This window comes from Ranitomeya variabilis, chromosome 3 (genome assembly GCF_051348905.1).
Source record: "Ranitomeya variabilis isolate aRanVar5 chromosome 3, aRanVar5.hap1, whole genome shotgun sequence".
In the NCBI taxonomy this organism is placed as follows: domain Eukaryota; kingdom Metazoa; phylum Chordata; class Amphibia; order Anura; family Dendrobatidae; genus Ranitomeya; species Ranitomeya variabilis.
The window spans coordinates 29,700,801-29,722,252 of NC_135234.1; the positions used below are offsets into that span (position 1 = coordinate 29,700,801).

General features: G+C 47.3%; 1 protein-coding gene across 1 annotated transcript in view; it reads left to right on the forward strand.

Moving 5' to 3' along the window:
- BRWD1 (bromodomain and WD repeat domain containing 1) overlaps positions 1-21,452 on the forward strand; it is a 132,649-nt gene that overhangs the window by 58,725 nt on the left and 52,472 nt on the right. Inside the window, 4 exon segments of the mRNA XM_077293874.1 lie at positions 3,298-3,338; positions 3,935-4,036; positions 5,775-5,925; positions 20,231-20,365. Coding sequence (XP_077149989.1) covers positions 3,298-3,338; positions 3,935-4,036; positions 5,775-5,925; positions 20,231-20,365 — 429 coding nt within the window.

Genomic DNA, 21,452 nt, shown 5'->3' on the forward strand with positions numbered 1-21,452 from the left:
GGGTTCAAAGTGCTCACCACACATCTAGATAAGTTCCCTTGGGGGTTTAGTTTCCAAAATGGGGTCACTTGTGGGGGGTTTCTACTGTTTAGGCACATCAGGGGCTCTGCAAATGCAACGTGACGCCCGCAGAGCATTCCATCAAAGTCTGCATTTCAAAACATCACTACTTCACTTCCAAGCCCCGGCATGTGCCCAAACAGTGGTTTACCCCCACATATGGGGTATCAGCATACTCAGGAGAAACTGGACAACAACTCTTGGGGTCAAATTTCTCCTGTTACCCTTGGGAAAATAAAAAAATCAGGGCTAAACATTTTTTTTTGAGGAAAGAAAACGTATTTATTATTTTCACGGCTCTGCGTTATAAACTTCTGTGAAGCACTTAGGGGTTCAAAGTGCTCACCACACATCTAGATAAGTTCCTTTGGGGGTCTAGTTTCCAAAATGGGGTCACTTGTGGGGGGTTTCTACTGTTTAGGCACATCAGGGGCTCTGCAAACGTAACGTGACGCCCGCAGAGCATTCCATCAAAGTCTGCATTTCAAAACGTCACTACTTCCCTTCCGAACCCCGACGTGGGCCCAAACAGTGGTTTACCCCCACATATGGGGTATCAGCGTACTCAGGAGAAACTGGACAACAACATTTGGGGTCAAATTTCCCTTGTTACCCTTGGGAAAATAAAAAATTCAGGGCTAAAAAAAATTTTTTGAGAAAAGAAAAATTATTTTTTATTTTCATGGCTCTGCGTTATAAACTTCTGTGAAGCAAAGTGCTCACCACACATCTAGATTAGTTCCTTGGGAGGTCTAGTTTCCAAAATGGAGTCACTTATGGGGAAGCTCCAATGTTTAGGAACACAGGGGCTCTCCAAACGCGACATGGTGTCCGCTAATGATTGGAGCTAATTTTCCATTCAAAAAGCCAAATGGCGTGCCTTCCCTTCCAAGCCCTGCCGTGCACCCAAACAGTGGTTTACCCCCACATATGGGGTATCATCGTACTCAGGACAAACTGGACAACAACATTTGGTGTCCAATTTCTCCTGTTACCCTTGGGAAAATAAAAAATTCTGGGCTAAAAATCATTTTTGAGGAAAGAAAAATTATTTTTTATTTTCAAGGCTCTGCGTTATAAACTTCTGTGAAACACTTGTTGGTTTAAAGTGCTCACTATGCATCTAGATAAGTTCCTTGGGGGGTCTCCTTTCCAAAATGGGGTCACTTGTGGGGAAGCTCCAATGTTTAGGCACACAGGGGCTCTCCAAACGCGACATGGTGTCCGCTAACGATGGAGATAATTTTTCATTCAAAAAGTCAAATGGCGCTCCTTCCCTTCCGAGACTTACCATGTGCCCAAACAGTGGTTTACCCCCACATGTGAGGTATCAGTGTACTCAGGAGAAATTGCCCAACACATTTTAGGATCCATTTTATCCTGTTGCCCATGTGAAAATTAAAAAATTGAGGCTAAAAGAATTTTTTTGTGAAAAAAAAGTACTTTTTCATTTTTACGGATCAATTTGTGAAGCACCTGGGGGTTTAAAGTGCTCACTATGCATCTAGATAAGTTCCTTGGGGCGTCTAGTTTCCAAAATGGGGTCACTTGTGGGGGAGCTCCAATGTTTAGGCACACGGGGGCTCTCCAAACGCGACATGGTGTCCGCTAAAGATTGGAGCCAATTTTTCATTCAAAAAGTCAAATGGCGCTCCTTCCCTTCCGAGTTCTGCCGTGCGCCCAAACAGTGGTTTACCCCCACATATGAGGTATCAGCGTACTCAGAACAAATTGGACAACAACTTTCGTGGTCCTGTTTCTCCTTTTACCCTTGGGAAAATAAAAAAATTGTTGCTAAAAGATCATTTTTGTGACTAAAAAGTTAAATGTTCATTTTTTCCTTCCATGTTGCTTCTGCTGCTGTGAAACACCTGAAGGGTTAATAAACTTCTTGAATGTGGTTTTGAGCACCTTGAGGGGTGCAGTTTTTAGAATGGTGTCACTTTTGGGTATTTTCAGCCATATAAAACCCTCAAATTGACTTCAAATGTGATGTGGTCCCTAAAAAAAATGGTTTTGTAAATTTTGTTGTAAAAATGAGAAATCACTGGTCAAATTTTAACCCTTATAACTTCCTAGCAAAAAAAAATGTTGTTTCCAAAATTGTGCTGATGTAAAGTAGACATGTGGGAAATGTTATTTATTAACTATTTTGTGTCGCATAACTCTCTGGTTTAACAGAATAAAAATTCAAAATGTGAAAATTGCAAAATTTTCAAAATTTTCGCCAAATTTCCATTTTTTTCACAAATAAACGCAGAAATTATCGACCTAAATTTACCACTAACATGAAGCCCAATATGTCACGAAAAAACAGTCTCAGAATCGCTAGGATCCGTTGAAGCGTTCTCGAGTTATTACCTCATAAAGGGACACTGGTCAGAATTGCAAAAAAACGGCAAGGTCATTAAGGCCAAAATAGGCTGGGTCATGAAGGGGTTAATACAACTGCGAATATTTGAGTTAAATCGGCATGCATATATCTGCTTGGGCTAGTCCAGTAAGAAGAGTACTCACTAAGATAAAGATTAGTCTGGGTTCATTTGACTTGGTCACATCCCCCTGACTGTGACTGACGGTCCCCATAGTGCTGGGGGCATCTTCGCATTCTGCTCCCTCCCGACTCCTATGTTCTCTTATTGTAGCTCACCATAACATAGTAGCCGGGAGGAGTAGAATCTGAAGATGCCATGAGTACGGGGACTGTCACTCAAAGAGCAAGACCCGGACTAGTGTCAGTAGCCTCACTGGACTAGTCCTGGCTGGCTGACATTCATCAAGCTGATGTATAGAAGTTCATTTTGCAATATTTTCAGCTGCATATAACAAAATATTACTGGAATACTTGAATGAATGTCTAAATAAGAGTTCATGTTCATTGGTGTGGTCTAAAAACGTTGTAGGAATAGAGAGGGTTCCCTTTAATCTGGTGCTATTAAACTAAGTGGCACAACTGCTCAATAATAACCCGTGCATTCCCTGCCAATCCTCCCTCATTTCTCTTCTATATTACCACGTTACAAGCAAAACTGAGAGAAATACGGAAATAATTTTTGGACTATAGACTCCTGTACCTTTTAGATTATACGGTGTTAGTCCTGTGCCCCCCAAACCCTCTGCTATAAGATTTATTTAGACAATGTGTACCCCCAGTGAAGGTAGAGCGCCTGGCGCTCAGTTGTATCTCTCAGGAAATTGCTTTTTCTTGGTTGTAACAGAACTGTGTTTACATTGCAGGATATAGTCGACAGCATTCTGTTTTCCTACAACACTGAAAGGTAGGGGATATTTTTAATAAATATTTTTATCTTTAAGAATACGGTGTTCCCTTACACACTGTTACCGTATAACCTAAATATAAGGCATCCGAGTGCTGGGGGATGTATGCAGCGGGTTTAGAGATTAATCGCGCACACTACCTGGCAGGTGCACTCTGCCTCTAGCACAATCCTCCTCAGCTTTAAGTAAGGGTCTCCGAAAATGGAGAAACAAAGTTTGTTTTGTTTTTTAAATGAAGACTAGACGAAAAAAAGTTTGGAATCACTGTAAAACTGCTGCCCCGAAGAATCCTATTGCCAGGTCATTTTTACCGCACAAGCCATGAAAAAAAACAAAGCAAAATTTGAATTGCAATTTATTTAATTTATTTTTTTTAAAGCGAGTGGCGTCAATCATAACTACAACTTGTCCCGCTAAAAAAGTGCTCATACGGCAATGTCGAAGGGGCAAAAAATGTTAAAGGAAAAAGTGCAAAAACAGCAATTTGGTTGCTTCTTCCCCCGCTTATTCTTTTGACTGTCAGAGATGGCCAAGTAGTTGAGGGGCTCTCTAACACTTTGAGGAGTTTACTCACAACAGAAGTAACTTTTTTCAGGTTTGTAAGTGGAAGCAAAGACGGAACGGCTAGAATATGGCGTCTAGAGGAGCAGGAGTGGAAAAGCCTCGTACTCGACATGGATATGACTCTAGATGACAGGTGTAGTATCCCGACTTATCTACTAGTTTTCTATTAACCATGAGAAACAAAGATGGTTTCCTCCATAGAAATAAAGACTTTGTGCTGTCCTTGCCTTTCTGTTATTACATTTAAAGGGTTTCCCAGGTTGCATTTTTTTCTCTTTAGACATTCTTAGTAAAAATGACAAAATCTTCCTTAGTTACCCCTCGCCTCTCCTCCGCTGTCCCCGTATATTGCTGACATGACTGCATCAGTCACGTCCCCTCTACAGCAAATAACTGCTGCAACCACTCTCTGGGCTCAGCAGTCTTCTGTTGGCTACACTTCTTTTTGATTGGCTTCATGCTCCTCTGTTTTGCTTGCTTTTGTGTTTTTTTGTTTGTTTTTTTGTTGTTCCTATTGGCAGGTAACCTCCTTTTCTGCATCTTCCTTCACTCTTTTCCGGACTGAGGAGACCTCTGTTCATTGTCCGTCATGACGTTACAGCATGGCTGGACCGAAACCTACTGTCAGACGCAATGTGAAGGAAGTTGCAGAAGGACATCGTCTGCCATGCAGAACAGAAAAGACAGGAGCCGGCAAAGGCACAGCAAACCCATACATTTTACCAGAAATTTATTTTTCAGTAAATACTTTAACTGTGTTTTGAGCCTGTCGGTGCTCAGACCATACACAGAGGTTACAGAGGTGGGGGGTCCACCGGTCAGTGCTCAGACCATACACTGCATCAAATTGATCTCCATGGCTGTCATCCCCGAAAAAACCCCTTCTAAAGATTATGCACAAGAAAGCCCACAGTTTTGCTGAAGACAAGCAGACAAAGGACATGGATTACTGGAACCATGTCATGTGGTCTGGTGAGACCAAGATAAACTTGTTTGGTTCAGATGTCAAACGTGTTTGGTGGGAACCAGGTGAAGGGCTACAAAGACAAGTATCTCTTGCCTACAGTCAAACATGGTGGTAGGAGAGTCATGGTTTGGGGCTGCTGTACTCTGTGGGGGGCTACAGGTCATTGAGGGGACCATGAATGCCAACATGTACTGTGACATACTGAAGCAGAGCATGATCCCCCTCCGTTCAGAAGCTGGGCTGCAGTGCGGTATGCCACCATAGCGACCCCAAACACATCTCCAAGACCACCACTGCCTTGTAAAGAAACTGACGGTAAAGGTGCTGGTCTGGCCAAGCATGTCTCCAGAGCTAAACCCTATTAAGCATCTGTGGGGCATCCTCAAACTGAAGGAGGAGGAGCACAATGTCTCCAACATCCTCCAGCTCCGTGATGTCGTCATGGAGGAGTGGAAGAGGATTCCAGGGACCACCGGTGAAGCTCTAGTGACCTCCATGTACAAGACAGTTAAGGCTGTGCGTGAAAATATTGGTGGCCACACAATATTCAGCTTGGGCCATTTTCACTTTGGGATGTACTCACTTTTCTTGCCAGCAGTTTAGACATTAATGGCTGGCTGTGAGTTACTTAGAGGACACAAATTTACACTGTTAAACTAACTGCACACTGACTGCTGCACATTGTATCAGTGTCAGATCTTCAGTGTTGTCCCATGAAAAGATATCATAATTTATTTATAGAAATGTGAGGGGTGAACTCATGTTTGTGATATACTGTACTCTTACTTGCAAAAACATGCGAGCAGCCTGCCACATGTAGCCATCTTCCCCCATGTCATCCTCCTACCTGCAGATCAGGTGAACGTTTACTTGGATGTTTTATTTTTCTTTCTTTCTCCCTCAGACCATCTCATAATGATAACACGTTGTATCCAAAGCCCAAGGTCCTCATGATTGCATGGGACATAATGGATGACTATGTTGTGACTGCGAGCAGCGCCCACCTGCTGAAGGTGTGGGATTCACATACTGGGAGACTGCTGCATGTTCTGATGGTGAGTACAGGATCACAGTGCTGCTAACCCGAATCTGTTCCCCCACCCTTAACCTGCCTACGTATTAAACAATAAATAGGTTTTACTTGTAAAAATGGTAAAACTATGAACAGAGGCCCAGTTGGTGGCCTACTGACAAGTGCAATGGGGACCCGATTTCTGAAGGCTTGGGAGGCATCGGCCACTGTGGTGGAATCTGCATTGACTCGAAACGATGGATCTTTTGCTTTGCACCTGTAGACTTCCGTAATGACAATAAATCTACTTCAACATGGGTGACTTGGACACAGCTAGACCCCCTTCATGGGCTGTCTGAGGGTCGCAAGGAGCAAATCAGAAAGCTGTGAACTTGTATCACAGAATAGTGGACGTGAATTGACTTAACCAGATCCATGTAGTGGTAGGTTTTGAGCATGGTTTGGACCACAAGAGTCCTTTGGATTGTATGACCTTATCCTCCACAGCCATGCTGGTAAACGCAGCTAGATAGAGTGGGGTGGAATAGCTGACATTGGGACTGGAGGTTGGGGTGGAGCGAGAAAGAGGCCAAGGGGCATCTTAAGCGGATGGACTAGATTGGAATACCAGGTCAATCCAGACCTATGAGGATAGCTAGAAGCTCTCTACGTTGAATCATTTGTGTAGATGAGGTAGAGCAGGGAGAACTCTACCCAACGAGTGACCAGATCTTCCATCGTGAAGGCCAGAGGATTCTGATTTCTAACTATGCAAGTTTAGTGATTGCGGTTCAGAAGGGATGCAAGGAGGAGATCCACCTAAGGAGATGAAATTTGGCCTAGGACCTCCGTAAGGGTGGACCACACTTCTTGGTCCAGAGTTTTTCAGCGAAGCGAACGTGCAGCCCTGTTGTCTATTCCTGGGATGAAGACTGGCAAGCGCTGGCATGTGAGGTACCGTCATGTAGAGTGTTCTGGCTGAACATGGTGATGCCCCCATGGGGATTCAGGAAGGCCACAACAGTATAGTTAGACTTACTCTGTCACCTCATTGGGGGACACAGGATCATGGGTGTTATGCTGCTGTCCACTAGGAGGCGAAACTATGCATAATCAGAAGATGATTAACCATGGCGCCTCCTGTGCAGTATACACCCCTGGACGGCGTCAGCCTTTTCCAGTTTTTGCTTATTGTCGCATAGGAGGCACACCTAAGATTTTTTACTCCGTTTTTTTTCCGACGGGATTACAGATGAAGAAAAGTGGGTGGCTCCTTCCTCGGCCCCCTATTACGGGGTGCCCGGTTGAAGTAGAGATGGCTATTCCCCATGTTGCTCCTTCCCCAGTCCCTCGGGTGCTGGTTCGAAGTAGAGACCCCCCTCCTCCTTCCCCAATTCCTTTTGGTTTCTGGGTTGAGGTCGAGGCGAGGATAAAGGCCCCTGATGGTCACACAGCACCCTCCCTAATCCCCCTCTGGGGGCATTAGGTTGAGACGCCTCAGGAAGGGCCTGTACAGGCAGCACTCTACAGCTCCCAGCAATGGGCCAGCACACTGCGCCTGCATCCAGGGACCCCAGCCCTGCTGCGGGCTCCTGTCAGGGCCGGGGGGAGTGCAGGCAGGCATGGCACAGACAGACACAGGGCTCCCTGCGTCCCTGTCTCTGCGGCAGCACCAGCTCTATACTGCCTCTGGGACCCCTCACAGGGCCCCCCTCCCGCTTACAGCCCCACTGCTATGCTGCCTTTAAATCAGGGGGGGGTCCGGTTCAGATCCGACCAAATCCCCCCCCCCCCCGGACTTCCGCGCCGGCTTGGAGCCTTTCTGGGCATCAGGCATCTAATTTAGGCCCCGGCTTCGGCCTAGCTGTAGCCGCTGCCTCTTCTCCGCCCCCTGGATGACAAATGACACTCTACAGCAGAGGTGTCAAACTGCATTCCTCGAGGGCCGCCAACAGGTCATGTTTTCAGGATTTCCTTGTATTGCACAGGTGATAATTTAATCACCTGCACAGAATGATTCCAGCACCTTGTGGAATGCTAAGGAAATCCTGAAAACATGACCTGTTGGCGGCCCTCGAGGAATGCAGTTTGACACCTCTGCTCTACAGTGTCATAAAGGGGGTGGATCGAGACAGAAAGGGCGTATTTTTACACATCTTTGCCGCCTTTTTCTCAGCTCTCCGCCCCCTTCTCCCCCTGCCTCTTCTCCTCGGCGGCCATTTCTACTGCAGCAAGGATTAACCCTGCATCTCCCGGTCAGCAGGGCCAGGCCAGCCAGTCTCCGGGGGGCACAAGACTGTGGATCTTCGGCGCTGGACCTAGGGGCATACAGGTGGGGTCAGAACACAGCTGGTTTGTTTTACTCGGCTGTGAATCCATATCCCCCTATAGGTTTCTCTACCCCTGTAAGGTCCTTTGCATAGCAGCCCTTCTGCACTCTGTGCACTATGCCGGGCTCAAGGTCCAAGAGAACCAGGCAGGACTGCTATTATGCATTCTGTACAGCCTGCTGGACCGCTCTCCCCAGTGGCAGCACGTAACGCGCTGCCAGGACTGCATCCAGACTACTGCGTCAGAGCCCCAAGAAGCCCCTGCCAATGCCTCGGTGTCTAATGCCACGCCGGAATGGGTCACTCAGAGGTCGCAATCTATGACGCAGTCTATAGATAACCAAACCTCCACATTGCTTCAGGCTCTGCAGAGTCATGCCTCGGCTATGACCGCTACCCAGCAAAGGGAGAGCTTGACTCAGGAACAGAATGACCTGGCACATCCACGTCTAGGTCAGGACGCAAGCGGACCCATAGGTCAAGTCCATCTGCGTCATCCCATAGCACAGGTCATCCCCTTCTAGGGAGAGACACCGTAGTTCCAAGTCATCTAGACCAGAGGTGTCAAACTGCATTCCTCGAGGGCCGCCAACAGGTCATGTTTTCAGGATTTCCTTAGCATTCCACAAGGTGCTGGAATCATTCTGTGCAGGTGATTAAATTATCACCTGTGCAATACAAGGAAATCCTGAAAACATGACCTATTGGCGGCCCTCGAGGAATGCAGTTTGACACCTCTGATCTAGACCCTCCCCTTCCAGGGGCAGACAATGCAGATCTCCGCAGTCCCCGACCAGAGAAGGCCTCCTCCCCTGCTCACTCAGCAGGGGACGCCTCAGTGATACACAGGATTCGGAGGGCATCTGTGACTCCCGACTCAGACAGGGAAACGGAGGGGTCCCTGATCCCAATCCCCCCTAGCAATACAGCGCTAGTCGAGGACATAATCTCTTCCATCCATCGGCAGCTGGACATTTCTAATCTGCCACCAGAGGATTTCCTTTGAAGGACCTCTGAAGCCGCCTAAGGTTTTCTCTACCACCCAGAGTTTAAAGCGATCCTTATAGAGCAGCTCTCACAACCTGAGAAAAAATTTGCTAATCGCAAATATCTGGAGGCAAGGTACCCTTTCCCACAGAAGGACACCAAGGAATGGACAGATCCACCCGAAGAGGACCCCCCAGTCTCTAGACTAGCAGCACAGACTCTCCTTTCACTGCCAGATAGCTCAACCCTCAGGGACACAGCAGACCGGCAGTTAAATCGTATGGCTCGTTCAATTTTCGAGACTGCAGAGGCCTCCCTGGCTCCCACGTTCGCTTCAGTTTGGGCTGCCAAGGCCATACTGGCTTGGGCCAAATAATTTACAAGCTGGCCTCCAAGCATCCGCTCCTGAGCTGTTGGACCAAGCGGTTCAAATAGCAGTTGTAGCAGATTACATGCTTCATGCAGCTCTGTATTCAGCAAGGGGCGTAGCGAGGATAGCAACAAACGCCATCACGATTCGGCGTATCCTCTGGCTGCGGAATGGAAAGCGGACGCAGCCTCAAAAAAGTCCCTCACGCACCTCCCTATCTCAGTGGGTGACCTTTCGGTGAAAAGTTGGACACTATGATAACCAACGCCACCGGGGGGGAAGAGTACCTCTGTCCATCAACTGAAACCTATACGCACTTACAAGAAGTGTAACAAAACCAATTCCGATCCTTTCGGAATTCCTCGGGCTGGTCCGTCTCGCGTCCAGCACAAAATCGTAACCGTTCCCCACACAGGGACAACTCATGGTCGACGCAAAGGACGGACAAGACCTGGCAGTTAAAAGCAGGCCAGTCAAAGCCCAAAGGAGGTAAACCTCAGATTTTTTTTCCTCATGACTCATGGACCCCGGAAGACATCCCACCCGTAGGCAGCCGACTTTGCTCTTCCAGCAAGTCTGGATGCCTACTACAGAAGACAGGTGGGTCAGAGAACTAGTGTCTTCCGAATACAAGATAGTGTTCAACCACCAACCCACCGAACCGAGTCTTCCTCGCTGTTCCCCCAAAACCGCCAGCCAAGGCTCGTGCCTTCACCAAGCGGTTCCCTCGCTTCTTCAAGCAGGAGTCATAGTACCGGTTCCCATGGCCGGGAGCTTCCGAGGGTTCTACTTCAATCTATTCGTAGTCCCCAAGAAAGGAGGTAGCGTACGGCCCATACTGGACCTAAAACAACTCAACAAATATGTACGGGTTCGTCACTTCCGCTGGAGTCCCCTTTGGTCCATCATTGCGTCCATGGAGAAGCGAGAATATCTCGCCTTCATAGAAATACAAGACGCATACCTGCATATACCGATTGCACCTGCTCGTCAGAGTTTTCTCAGGTTCGCAATCGACCAGGACCACTACCAGTTCGTGGCTCTTCCGTTCGGACTCACCACGGCTCCCAGAGTGTTTACCAAGGTCATGGCAGCCACCATGGACGTCCTACACTCCAGAGGCATAGTAGTCGTTCCATACCTGGACGATCTACTCATCAAGGCTCCTACCTTCAAGGACTGCGAGCTCAGCGTCTCAATCACAATCGACACTGAGTCGCATGGGCTGGTTAGTCAACCTACAAAGGTCATCACCAACCCTGAGTCTCTGACGTTCCTGGGAATGCTATACAACACCTCCAGGGGTCTAGTGCTCTTTCCCGTAAAGGCACAGATGATTGGCCTCTGGGAGACCAAAACATCCAACACCGCGGAGACACCATCACGTGTTTCTCAACGCAGTGATCCAGAACACTGTCCCCATCCCTTCGCATCCTCTTCCGCAAACCCCCTCGATCTCTCCGGTTTGCCATGAGTCCTCGGCAGGATGGGGGCAGCAATAGAAGCGGTCCCAATTTGGCCCAGTTTCACCTCAGGCCTCTCCAACTAGCCATTCTCATGTCCTGGGACAGGAATCCCTTTCTCGACAGGGAGTTCCGGCTAACGTCGTCAACCAAGAGGTCCCTGCACTGGTGGCTCAAGCCAACCTCGCTAGCAAAGGGGAAATCCTTTCTCACAGGTCAGTGGAAGGTTCTGACCACCGATGCGAGCCTGAGGGGTTGGGGTGCAGTGCACCTACACCACAGGGCACAGGGCAAGTGGTCCCCAGTGGAAGCGACCATGCCCATCAACATCCTGAGAAGTCGTGCCATCCTCCTGGCATTGAGGGCCTTCCATCACTTACTGGCAGCCTCTCACATCAGAATACAATCGGACAATGCCACCACTGTGGCATATGTGAATCACCAAGGGGGGACCCGCAGTACCCAGGCGATACGAGAAGTGTCACATATCCTCCACTGGGTGGAGGACACAGGCTCGGTTCTCTCGGCGGTCCACATTCCGGGTGTGGAGAACTGGGAAGCAGGCTTCCTCAGATGACACGGAATAGATTCTTGAGTGGTCTCTCCATCTCGAAATTTTTCATCAGATCTGCCATCGCTGGGGGACCCCAGATGTGGACCTAATGGCATCCCACTTCAATGCCAAGGTCTCCAACTTCATGGCCAGAACACACAATCCGCGGTCGCTCGGAGCAGACGCTCTGGTTCAGGACTGGACCCAGTTCCAGCCTCTGTACATTTTTCCATCTCTCCCCGTTATCCAGAGTGGTGAGGAAGATCAAGCAAGATGGAGTTCCAACCATCTTAATCGCATCAGTCTGGCCCAGACGTACATGGTACGCCGACGTCGTACAACTTTCAGCAGACGCACCCTGGCGCCTCCCCGACCTCCCGGATCTTCTATCACAAGGCCCGTTCTACCACCAGAACTCAGGGGCTCTCAAGTTGATGGCATGGCCCTTGAAACCTGGGTTCTAACCCAGGCAGGGCTCTCGACGGACGTCATTAGGACCATGATCAGGGCACGGAAGCCAGCCTCTGCCAAGATCTATGACCGTACCTGGAAAGTTCTCTTTACCTGGTGCGAATCTCGCGGCCAGACCTTATTCCCTTCTTCCCTCTCCGAACTACCTGTTTTTTTTCTCCAACCAGGTTTGGAGGCCAGGTTGTCCCTGGGCTCGCCTAAGAGCCAGGTGTCAGCCCTCTCAGTGCTTTTTTTCAAAGGCGCATTGCTACCAAGCTGCGAGTAGGGACTTTTCTTCAGGGGGTTTCCCGATTGGTTCCCCCCTACAGACGACCACTAGAAACGTGGGACCTCAACCTGGTCCTGACAGCATTGCAGGAACCACCCTTTGAGCCCCTTAAGGAGGTCCCGCTCTGCCTTCTCTCCCAGAAGGTGGTTTTTTTTCCTGGTGGCAATCACCTCGCTACACAGGGTGTCTGAACTGACAGCACTCTCCTACAAACGGCCCTTCCTGGTTTTTCACCAGGACAAGGTAGTTCTCCGTACGGTCCCATCCTTCCTTCCGAAGGTTGTGTCCAACTTCCACGTCAATGAGGAAATTTCTCTGCCTTCCCTTTGTCCGGTCCCGGTTCATAGAGTGAAGAAGGCTCTGCATGCGCTTGACCTTGTCAGGGCATTGCGTATGTGTGTCTAGGACTGCGTCCTTCCGGAGGTCTGATCCCTTTTCCTTCTTCCGGAAGGCGGACGCAAGGGTCTCCCAGCTTCCAAAGCTACCCTTGCCAGGAAGATCACATCCACCATACAAGAGGGCCTACTGCCTTAAGAATTCTCCTCTTCCAGCCGGTATTACGGCACGCTCTACACGGGCGATAGGGGCCTCCTGGGCCATTCGGCTCCAGGCTTCGGCACAACAAGTGTGTAAGGCGGCCACTTGGACTAGCCCACACTCGTTTACTAAACACTACAGGGTTCATACCCAGTCCTCAGCGGAAGCGAGCCTGGGTAGATGTGTTCTGCAGGCGGCGGCGCCCCAAGTATAGGGGCCTGTCTGCACAATATTCATCCATTGCTTCCCACCCAGGGACTGCTTTAGGACGTCCCATGGTCCTGTGTCCCCCAATGATGCGACAGAGTAAAGAAGATTTTTGTGTACTCCACCGTAAAATCTTTCTCTTAGCCTCTAATTGGGGGCTAAGAGGGGGAGATTTTACGGTGGAGTACACAAAAATCTTCTTTTTTCGTAATAGCCTTGGAAAAGGGGAGACCATTGGGAGAGTCAGGAGGCTAGCTCTGAGTTGTGGATGGTTTTTCTGGAGTGTTTATTTGTTCTCACTGAATTAAAAAAAAAAAAAAAAAGATGCTACTTCAGAGAGACACAATTTGGTAGTCTTATAAACGGGCAACATAATGATGTATGGAATTAAATCTTTTGGAAATGTGGACACCAGGATTTGGTTCTGTGGCTAAAGGCAGCTTCCATTCTGCTTGGCCTGTGCCTCTCCTCCAGTTTATTCTGTATGTATCCTCATTAGAGAGCGTTACCATGGAAAGGGAAGACCCTGCTCTCATTGCAAGAGCAACAGTGAGGGTCTGAAGGGGACATGGGAGTTTCTTTGGACCAGTTTGCTGGCTTAGTTTAAAGGGAACCTGTCACCCCCAAAATCGAAAATGAGCTATGCCCACCAGCATCAGGGGCTTATCTACAGCATTCTGTAATGCTGTAGATAAGCCCCTGATGTATCCTGAAAGATGAGAAAAAGAGATTAGATTATACTCACCTAGGGGCGGTCTGATCCGATGTGCGTCACGGTCCGGTCCGGGGCCTCGTATCTTCATAGGATGATGTCCTCTTCTTGTCGTCACGCTCCGGCACAGGCATAATTTCTGTCCTGTTAAGGGCAGAGCAAAGTACTGCAGTGCGCAGGTGCCAGGCCTCTCTGACCTTTCCCGGTGCCTTGCGCACTGCAGTACTTTGCTCTGCCCTCAATACAAGAAGAGGACGTCATCGTAAGAAGATGGGAGGCCCCGGACCGGACCGTGACACCCATCGGACCGGACAGCATCGGGACCGCCCAGGTGAGTATAATCTAACCTCTTTTTCTCATCTTTCAGGATACATCGGAGGCGTATCTACAGCATTACAGTATGCTGCAGATAAGCCCCCTGATGCTGGTGGGCTTACCTCATCTTTGATTTTGGGGGTGACAGGTTCCCTTTAATACATCCCACCCCCAGAGACTTGACCATGTTCTGGGCCTGGCTGACTGCTTGGAAGAAGTTTATTGCAGCGAGAGTATAAAATAAGTGACTACTGCGACCAAAGGTTGCTGAGGAGGTTCTTCATGGGCTGAGGACATGCTGCATGGAAAACTGACTAGAGAAAAATATCTGGCACAGAGAACTAGGGACAGGTTCCATAGGGCAAAAGCCTGACCTCAGGGGATAACTGGAGGAAAAATCCCAAATCAGAGAACTGAAACTGTGACTCAGAGCTCTGTCCCCCAATAGTGAGCAGCAGGGAAGTGGGCAGGCTGTGTTCTCTGTAACGGTGAGATGCTGTTATGTACACAGTGACTGCACCAGCAGAATAGTGAGTGCAGCTCTGGGGTATAATACAGGAGGTAACTCAGGATCAGTAATGTATGTACACAGTGACTGCACCAGCAGAATAGTGAGTGCAGCTCTGGGGTATAATACAGGATGTAACTCAGGATCAGTGTTGTAATGTATGTACACAGTGACTGCACCAGCAGAATAGTGAGTGCAGCTCTGGGGTATAATACAGGATGTAACTCGGGATCAGTAATGTAATGTATGTACGAACAGGTACCACTGATACATAGCTTACAAACAAGTACTGGGAAGATACACCCTATACATTGGACAAAATCCCTGTAAGGAGGACACTCCGAAATTATCTAACCTACAGCAAAATATGGAGTACATAGTCCCATACGCAAATATGAAAGATTTGAACACAATTTTATTAACAATCATAGACTACATCATCATAGAATAAATATATACAGACTGACAATACACGGTACAGAAATGGTGCAAATACAGACAGACCCTAACTACTGCAGTGGCAATATGGGAAATAGCAGCTAAATCACATAAACCTCCTAAAAGGTGCTTAATGCAAGATAAGGTGCCAATAAATGTAAGGCTGAGTCCCTCTACATACTGGGATCGCTAAATAGCATCCCACCAAACCACTACTAAAAAGGAGGGGAGGTAGGAAGGAGGAATATGCCGCTCATCTTACCCATCAGTATATGCCAGTAGTGCGTCTCCAGCAGCCCCGACGCGCGTTTCGCGTTGGGCTTCCTCGGGGGGCTGTGAGTGTGTGTGCTTTGGGCGTGCGTTTATGTCGTGGGTGCACCTGTGTTTGATTACCGGCGCCATTATCGGCGCATGCGCACCGTCATGCAGGCCCGTTAATGTGCATCGGCTCCTGCTCTTCCTGTGACAGGGCGGGGAGAGGGAAAACCCTCGTGACGTCATTGGCCCGTCGCGTCACATCCTGGAAGCAGGAGGAGATGCACGCCGGACTCCTGCCGCACTGCGCATGCGCGCGCGCCGCAACCACCATATTGGAAAAGGGAAAACTGCCACTGGTGAGTACTAAGTGCAATCATAAAGTAAAATTACGTTATATAGGAGGGTTAATGTGACTAAAGTGTCTAAGTGCAGTATAAAATACTAATGGGGGAAGAAGCAAACCCATATCTTCAACCTCGAATACAGACCGCTCACGGTATCAGTGTGACAAAGAAATATAATTCATATTATTAATGGCTACTCCTGGTGAATATTAATTACAGTCATGGACTGAAATAACGCTAAATAAAAGGGTAAACACAAATAAGTTGTCTAGGTGTGATATAAAGTGCTAATGAAAAAAGAAACAGATCCGTTGCCTTAACTCTCACTAAAAATACAAACGTACACATCTGCTCGCAGCAGCGGTGTAGCATAAAAATATTAATAAATATCTAGAGCAAGGATATAGAGAGGGGAATAAACCCCGAAAATATCGATAAACAGATATCCTTAAATTAGGACCTAAGTCCCTTTAACAAGTGCACATTACATAATAACGTATCTACAAAAAAGAAATATAAAAGTAGCCAAACTGCGAATAAATAAGTACTATAAAATACTATCAACTTCAAGGAAATCTTCAGCAGAGTTTTTTTCTTCCTTTTTTCCTCCATATGGTGTCTTGCTTCAGGTGCCATTTGATAACACGACAAAACTCAAACGCTCCAAAGGTATGTGAATGGGGACAATAGACCATTTAGACGAAATTACTACATAAAAAAGATAAAAACACACAAAATTAAAATCCAGAGGATCACAGAGACTTTAAGCTAACCCGACAAAACCTAGAGGAAAGATGAGAAGCTCAATTGCTCATTTAGACCATGTGGGGACATGGTACCTAAAATTGCTATCCATCGACATTCCAATTGTGTTAGTGTCCGTTTCGTATCACCACCTCTGATACCACACCTCACATGGTCAATACCAAAGATTTTTAAGTCCTTTGGATTGCACTCATGATGGAGCCTAAAATGGCGTGGTATTGTTTTTAAAGTGGCAATGTCTTCCACCTTACTTGCCGCCATGATATCTCTTATATGCTCACGTGTCCTGATTCTGAGCTCCCGTGAAGTGAGGCCCACATAGAATAGGCCACATGAGCATTTAGCCAAGTATACCACAAATGTAGTACTACAGCTAATGTAGTCCGTGATTTTAAATTCTTTACTACCATCAGCCGAGGTGAAAGACACTGCCCTTATGTGATTACGGCAAGCTAGACAATCTCCACATGGATAGAATCCCCACCGACGTTTACCTGCTCCAAAGATGGTTGGAGCCTTGGTTGTGTAATGACTCCTGACCAAGATGTCTCTCAGATTCTTCCCCCTCCTTGCTGTCATGAGAGGTTCATCCGAGAGACATTTAGCAAGTGTGGGTTCGGTTTTCAGAATAGGCCAATGTCTACTCAAGATTTTTCTCATCACTCCCCATCGGTGATTAAAAGTGGATATATATCGAATCTTACCCACCTCTTCCTTTCCAGGTTTTCGAAATTGGGAAAGTAGATCACATGGGGGCGGCGTGCGCGCCCTCTTATGCCAATCTTTTCCTTGGTTTTTGGGAGAGGGGCATTTTTCAGGGGGGCGTGCATTCCGCCTCGCGGATTCTGGGGTGGTATCGGTATATCGATGATATTTTGTTTATTTGGCATGGTTCGGCGGAACAACTTAAGCTGTTCATGCAGGATTTGAATCGCAACAGCCTCAACATCAGGCTCACTTACAATTATAGCTGTAAAGAAATATCATTCCTGGATATTCTGCTGCTGGTCCAGAAGGACGGCTACATCCACACGGATGTGTTCAGGAAGGAAATATCTGTCAACGCACTCCTCCATGCCTCATCATCTCACCTCGACTCCACGATTGGTGCCATACCCATTGGGCAATTCTTAAGGATGAGAAGAATTTGCTCTACAGAGGAGGCATTTGACAGACAATCTGTGGACCTTGGGGAGAGATTTCGTGCACGGGGCTACAGCAATAGGAGCATAAAACGTGGCTTGACACGTGCTAAAAAGCAGAAGAGATGTGATCTACTTTCCCAATTTCGAAAACCTGGAAAGGAAGAGGTGGGTAAGATTCGATATATATCCACTTTTAATCACCGATGGGGAGTGATGAGAAAAATCTTGAGTAAACATTGGCCTATTCTGAAAACCGAACCCACACTTGCTAAATGTCTCTCGGATGAACCTCTCATGACAGCAAGGAGGGGGAAGAATCTGAGAGACATCTTGGTCAGGAGTCATTACACAACCAAGGCTCCAACCATCTTTGGAGCAGGTAAACGTCGGTGGGGATTCTATCCATGTGGAGATTGTCTAGCTTGCCGTAATCACATAAGGGCAGTGTCTTTCACCTCGGCTGATGGTAGTAAAGAATTTAAAATCACGGACTACATTAGCTGTAGTACTACATTTGTGGTATACTTGGCTAAATGCTCATGTGACCTATTCTATGTGGGCCTCACTTCACGGGAGCTCAGAATCAGGACACGTGAGCATATAAGAGATATCATGGCGGCAAGTAAGGTGGAAGACATTGCCACTTTAAAAACAATACCACGCCATTTTAGGCTCCATCATGAGTGCAATCCAAAGGACTTAAAAATCTTTGGTATTGACCATGTGAGGTGTGGTATCAGAGGTGGTGATACGAAACGGACACTAACACAATTGGAATGTCGATGGATAGCAATTTTAGGTACCATGTCCCCACATGGTCTAAATGAGCAATTGAGCTTCTCATCTTTCCTCTAGGTTTTGTCGGGTTAGCTTAAAGTCTCTGTGATCCTCTGGATTTTAATTTTGTGTGTTTTTATCTTTTTTATGTAGTAATTTCGTCTAAATGGTCTATTGTCCCCATTCACATACCTTTGGAGCGTTTGAGTTTTGTCTCGTTATCAAATGGCACCTGAAGCAAGACACCATATGGAGGAAAAAAGGAAGAAAAAAACTCTGCTGAAGATTTCCTTGAAGTTGATAGTATTTTATAGTACTTATTTATTCGCAGTTTGGCTACTTTTATATTTCTTTTTTGTAGATACGTTATTATGTAATGTGCACTTGTTAAAGGGACTTAGGTCCTAATTTAAGGATATCTGTTTATCGATATTTTCGGGGTTTATTCCCCTCTCTATATCCTTGCTCTAGATATTTATTAATATTTTTATGCTACACCGCTGCTGCGAGCAGATGTGTACGTTTGTATTTTTAGTGAGAGTTAAGGCAACGGATCTGTTTCTTTTTTCATTAGCACTTTATATCACACCTAGACAACTTATTTGTGTTTACCCTTTTATTTAGCGTTATTTCAGTCCATGACTGTAATTAATATTCACCAGGAGTAGCCATTAATAATATGAATTATATTTCTTTGTCACACTGATACCGTGAGCGGTCTGTATTCGAGGTTGAAGATATGGGTTTGCTTCTTCCCCCATTAGTATTTTATACTGCACTTAGACACTTTAGTCACATTAACCCTCCTATATAACGTAATTTTACTTTATGATTGCACTTAGTACTCACCAGTGGCAGTTTTCCCTTTTCCAATATGGTGGTTGCGGCGCGCGCGCATGCGCAGTGCGGCAGGAGTCCGGCGTGCATCTCCTCCTGCTTCCAGGATGTGACGCGACGGGCCAATGACGTCACGAGGGTTTTCCCTCTCCCCGCCCTGTCACAGGAAGAGCAGGAGCCGATGCACATTAACGGGCCTGCATGACGGTGCGCATGCGCCGATAATGGCGCCGGTAATCAAACACAGGTGCACCCATGACATAAATAAACGCCCAAAGCACACACACTCACAGCCCCCCGAGGAAGCCCAACGCGAAACGCGCGTCGGGGCTGCTGGAGACGCACTACTGGCATATACTGATGGGTAAGATGAGCGGCATATTCCTCCTTCCTACCTCCCCTCCTTTTTAGTAGTGGTTTGGTGGGATGCTATTTAGCGATCCCAGTATGTAGAGGGACTCAGCCTTACATTTATTGGCACCTTATCTTGCATTAAGCACCTTTTAGGAGGTTTATGTGATTTAGCTGCTATTTCCCATATTGCCACTGCAGTAGTTAGTGTCTGTCTGTATTTGCACCATTTCTGTACCGTGTATTGTCAGTCTGTATATATTCTATGATGATGTAGTCTATGATTGTTAATAAAATTGTGTTACAAATCTTTCATATTTGCGTATGGGACTATGTACTCCATATTTTGCTGTAGGTTATGTAATGTATGTACGCAGTGACTGCACCAGCAGAATAGTGAGTGCAGCTCTGGGGTATAATACAGGATGTAACTCAGGATCAGTAATGTATGTACACAGTGATTGCACCAGCAGAATGAGTGCAGCTCTGGAGTATAATATATAGCGAAACTCCGAATCAGTAATGTATGTACAGTGACTGAACTTTTTGCATATTTCATCTTGTATTTAATAGAAATCGTGTTTACAGCTGAACATGTTGCTTCTAACAAATTTCTACTTTTGTGCCTTCCTGAGTTTATGCACATTACTATGACTGCCTTGACTTTGCCTATAAATTGTCATTCCATATATTTTTTTTTTTTTGGTACCAGGGTCATGAAGATGACATCTATGTATTGGAACCTCACCCCTATGACTCCAGAATGATGCTATCTGCAGGACACGATGGAAATATATCTATGTGGGATATAAAAAATGGCACCAAAGTCATGCACTGCTTTAATCTGGTAAGCTGCTCTTTTCTGGCCCATCCAAAAGCGGAGAGAGGGTGGTGAAGCAGATTAGACAATGCAGCATGTTGTGTGTATGTAGGGTAGTTTTCTTTATCGCCTCTCATTGGGGGACACAGGAACCATGGGTGTATGCTGCTGCCACTAGGAGGCTGACACTATGCAAATAAAAAAGTTAGCTCCTCCTCTGCAGTGTACACCCCACCGACTGGCATTGAACTCTTCAGTTTTAGCTTAGTGTCAGTAGGAGGTGGACACGGGTCTTTCATTAGACCCTTATCTACCTCAATGTGCGTCGTTTTCTTGCAGGTTTCCTCGGAGGGATACAGGGTGAATAGTCACACCTGTATTCCCACAAGCGGACTATGAGTACGGTGTGTACTGCCACCCCGTATCCTCATTGATCCCTCACCAGGACCAAGATCCTGGCACACCAGCGTGCTCAGAAGTCCGGTCCTGGCTCCGTCCCCCACCCACTCGCCCACCAGAGCCTGTCGGTTGGAGGAGACGAGGACGTCCATCAGCCCTGGACGTTTCACCCTTTTTTTAAGGTTAGTACGGCGTGGGATGTTTTTAGGTGTTTGGGGGGCCGTCTTCTCCGTTTCAGGGACGTCTGGATTTCCGCAGTAGAGGATGCATGGGTCAGGGAAGTTGTATCCTCGGGATACAAGATAGAGTTCGCCTCCCGACCCAGGGATCGTTTCCTCTTGTGCTGCTCAGGCTTCCAGCAATGCCGTTGCCATTCGCCGGACCGTTTGGCTCAAGGCCTGGCAGGCGGACTTGTCCTCCAAAAAGTCCCTCACTAGTCTGCCCTTCCAGGGCTCTCGTCTCTTTGGTTCCCAGCTGGACCAGATCATTAAGGATGCCACTGGGGGCACAAGTTCCCTTCTCCCCCAGGCTAAACCTCGTCGCCCTCCTCCTAGACGGCAGTTTCGCTCGTTTCGGCCTTTTCGTCGCTTCGCTGCATCAAACTCCTTTTCCCAGCAGCAACAGAGGCCACAGGCACGTCAAGAGAAGAAGGCGGTGTCCTTCAGGCCCACTCCGTCCTGGCGTCCTCGCTATTCCCAGGGTAGATCGTCCAGGC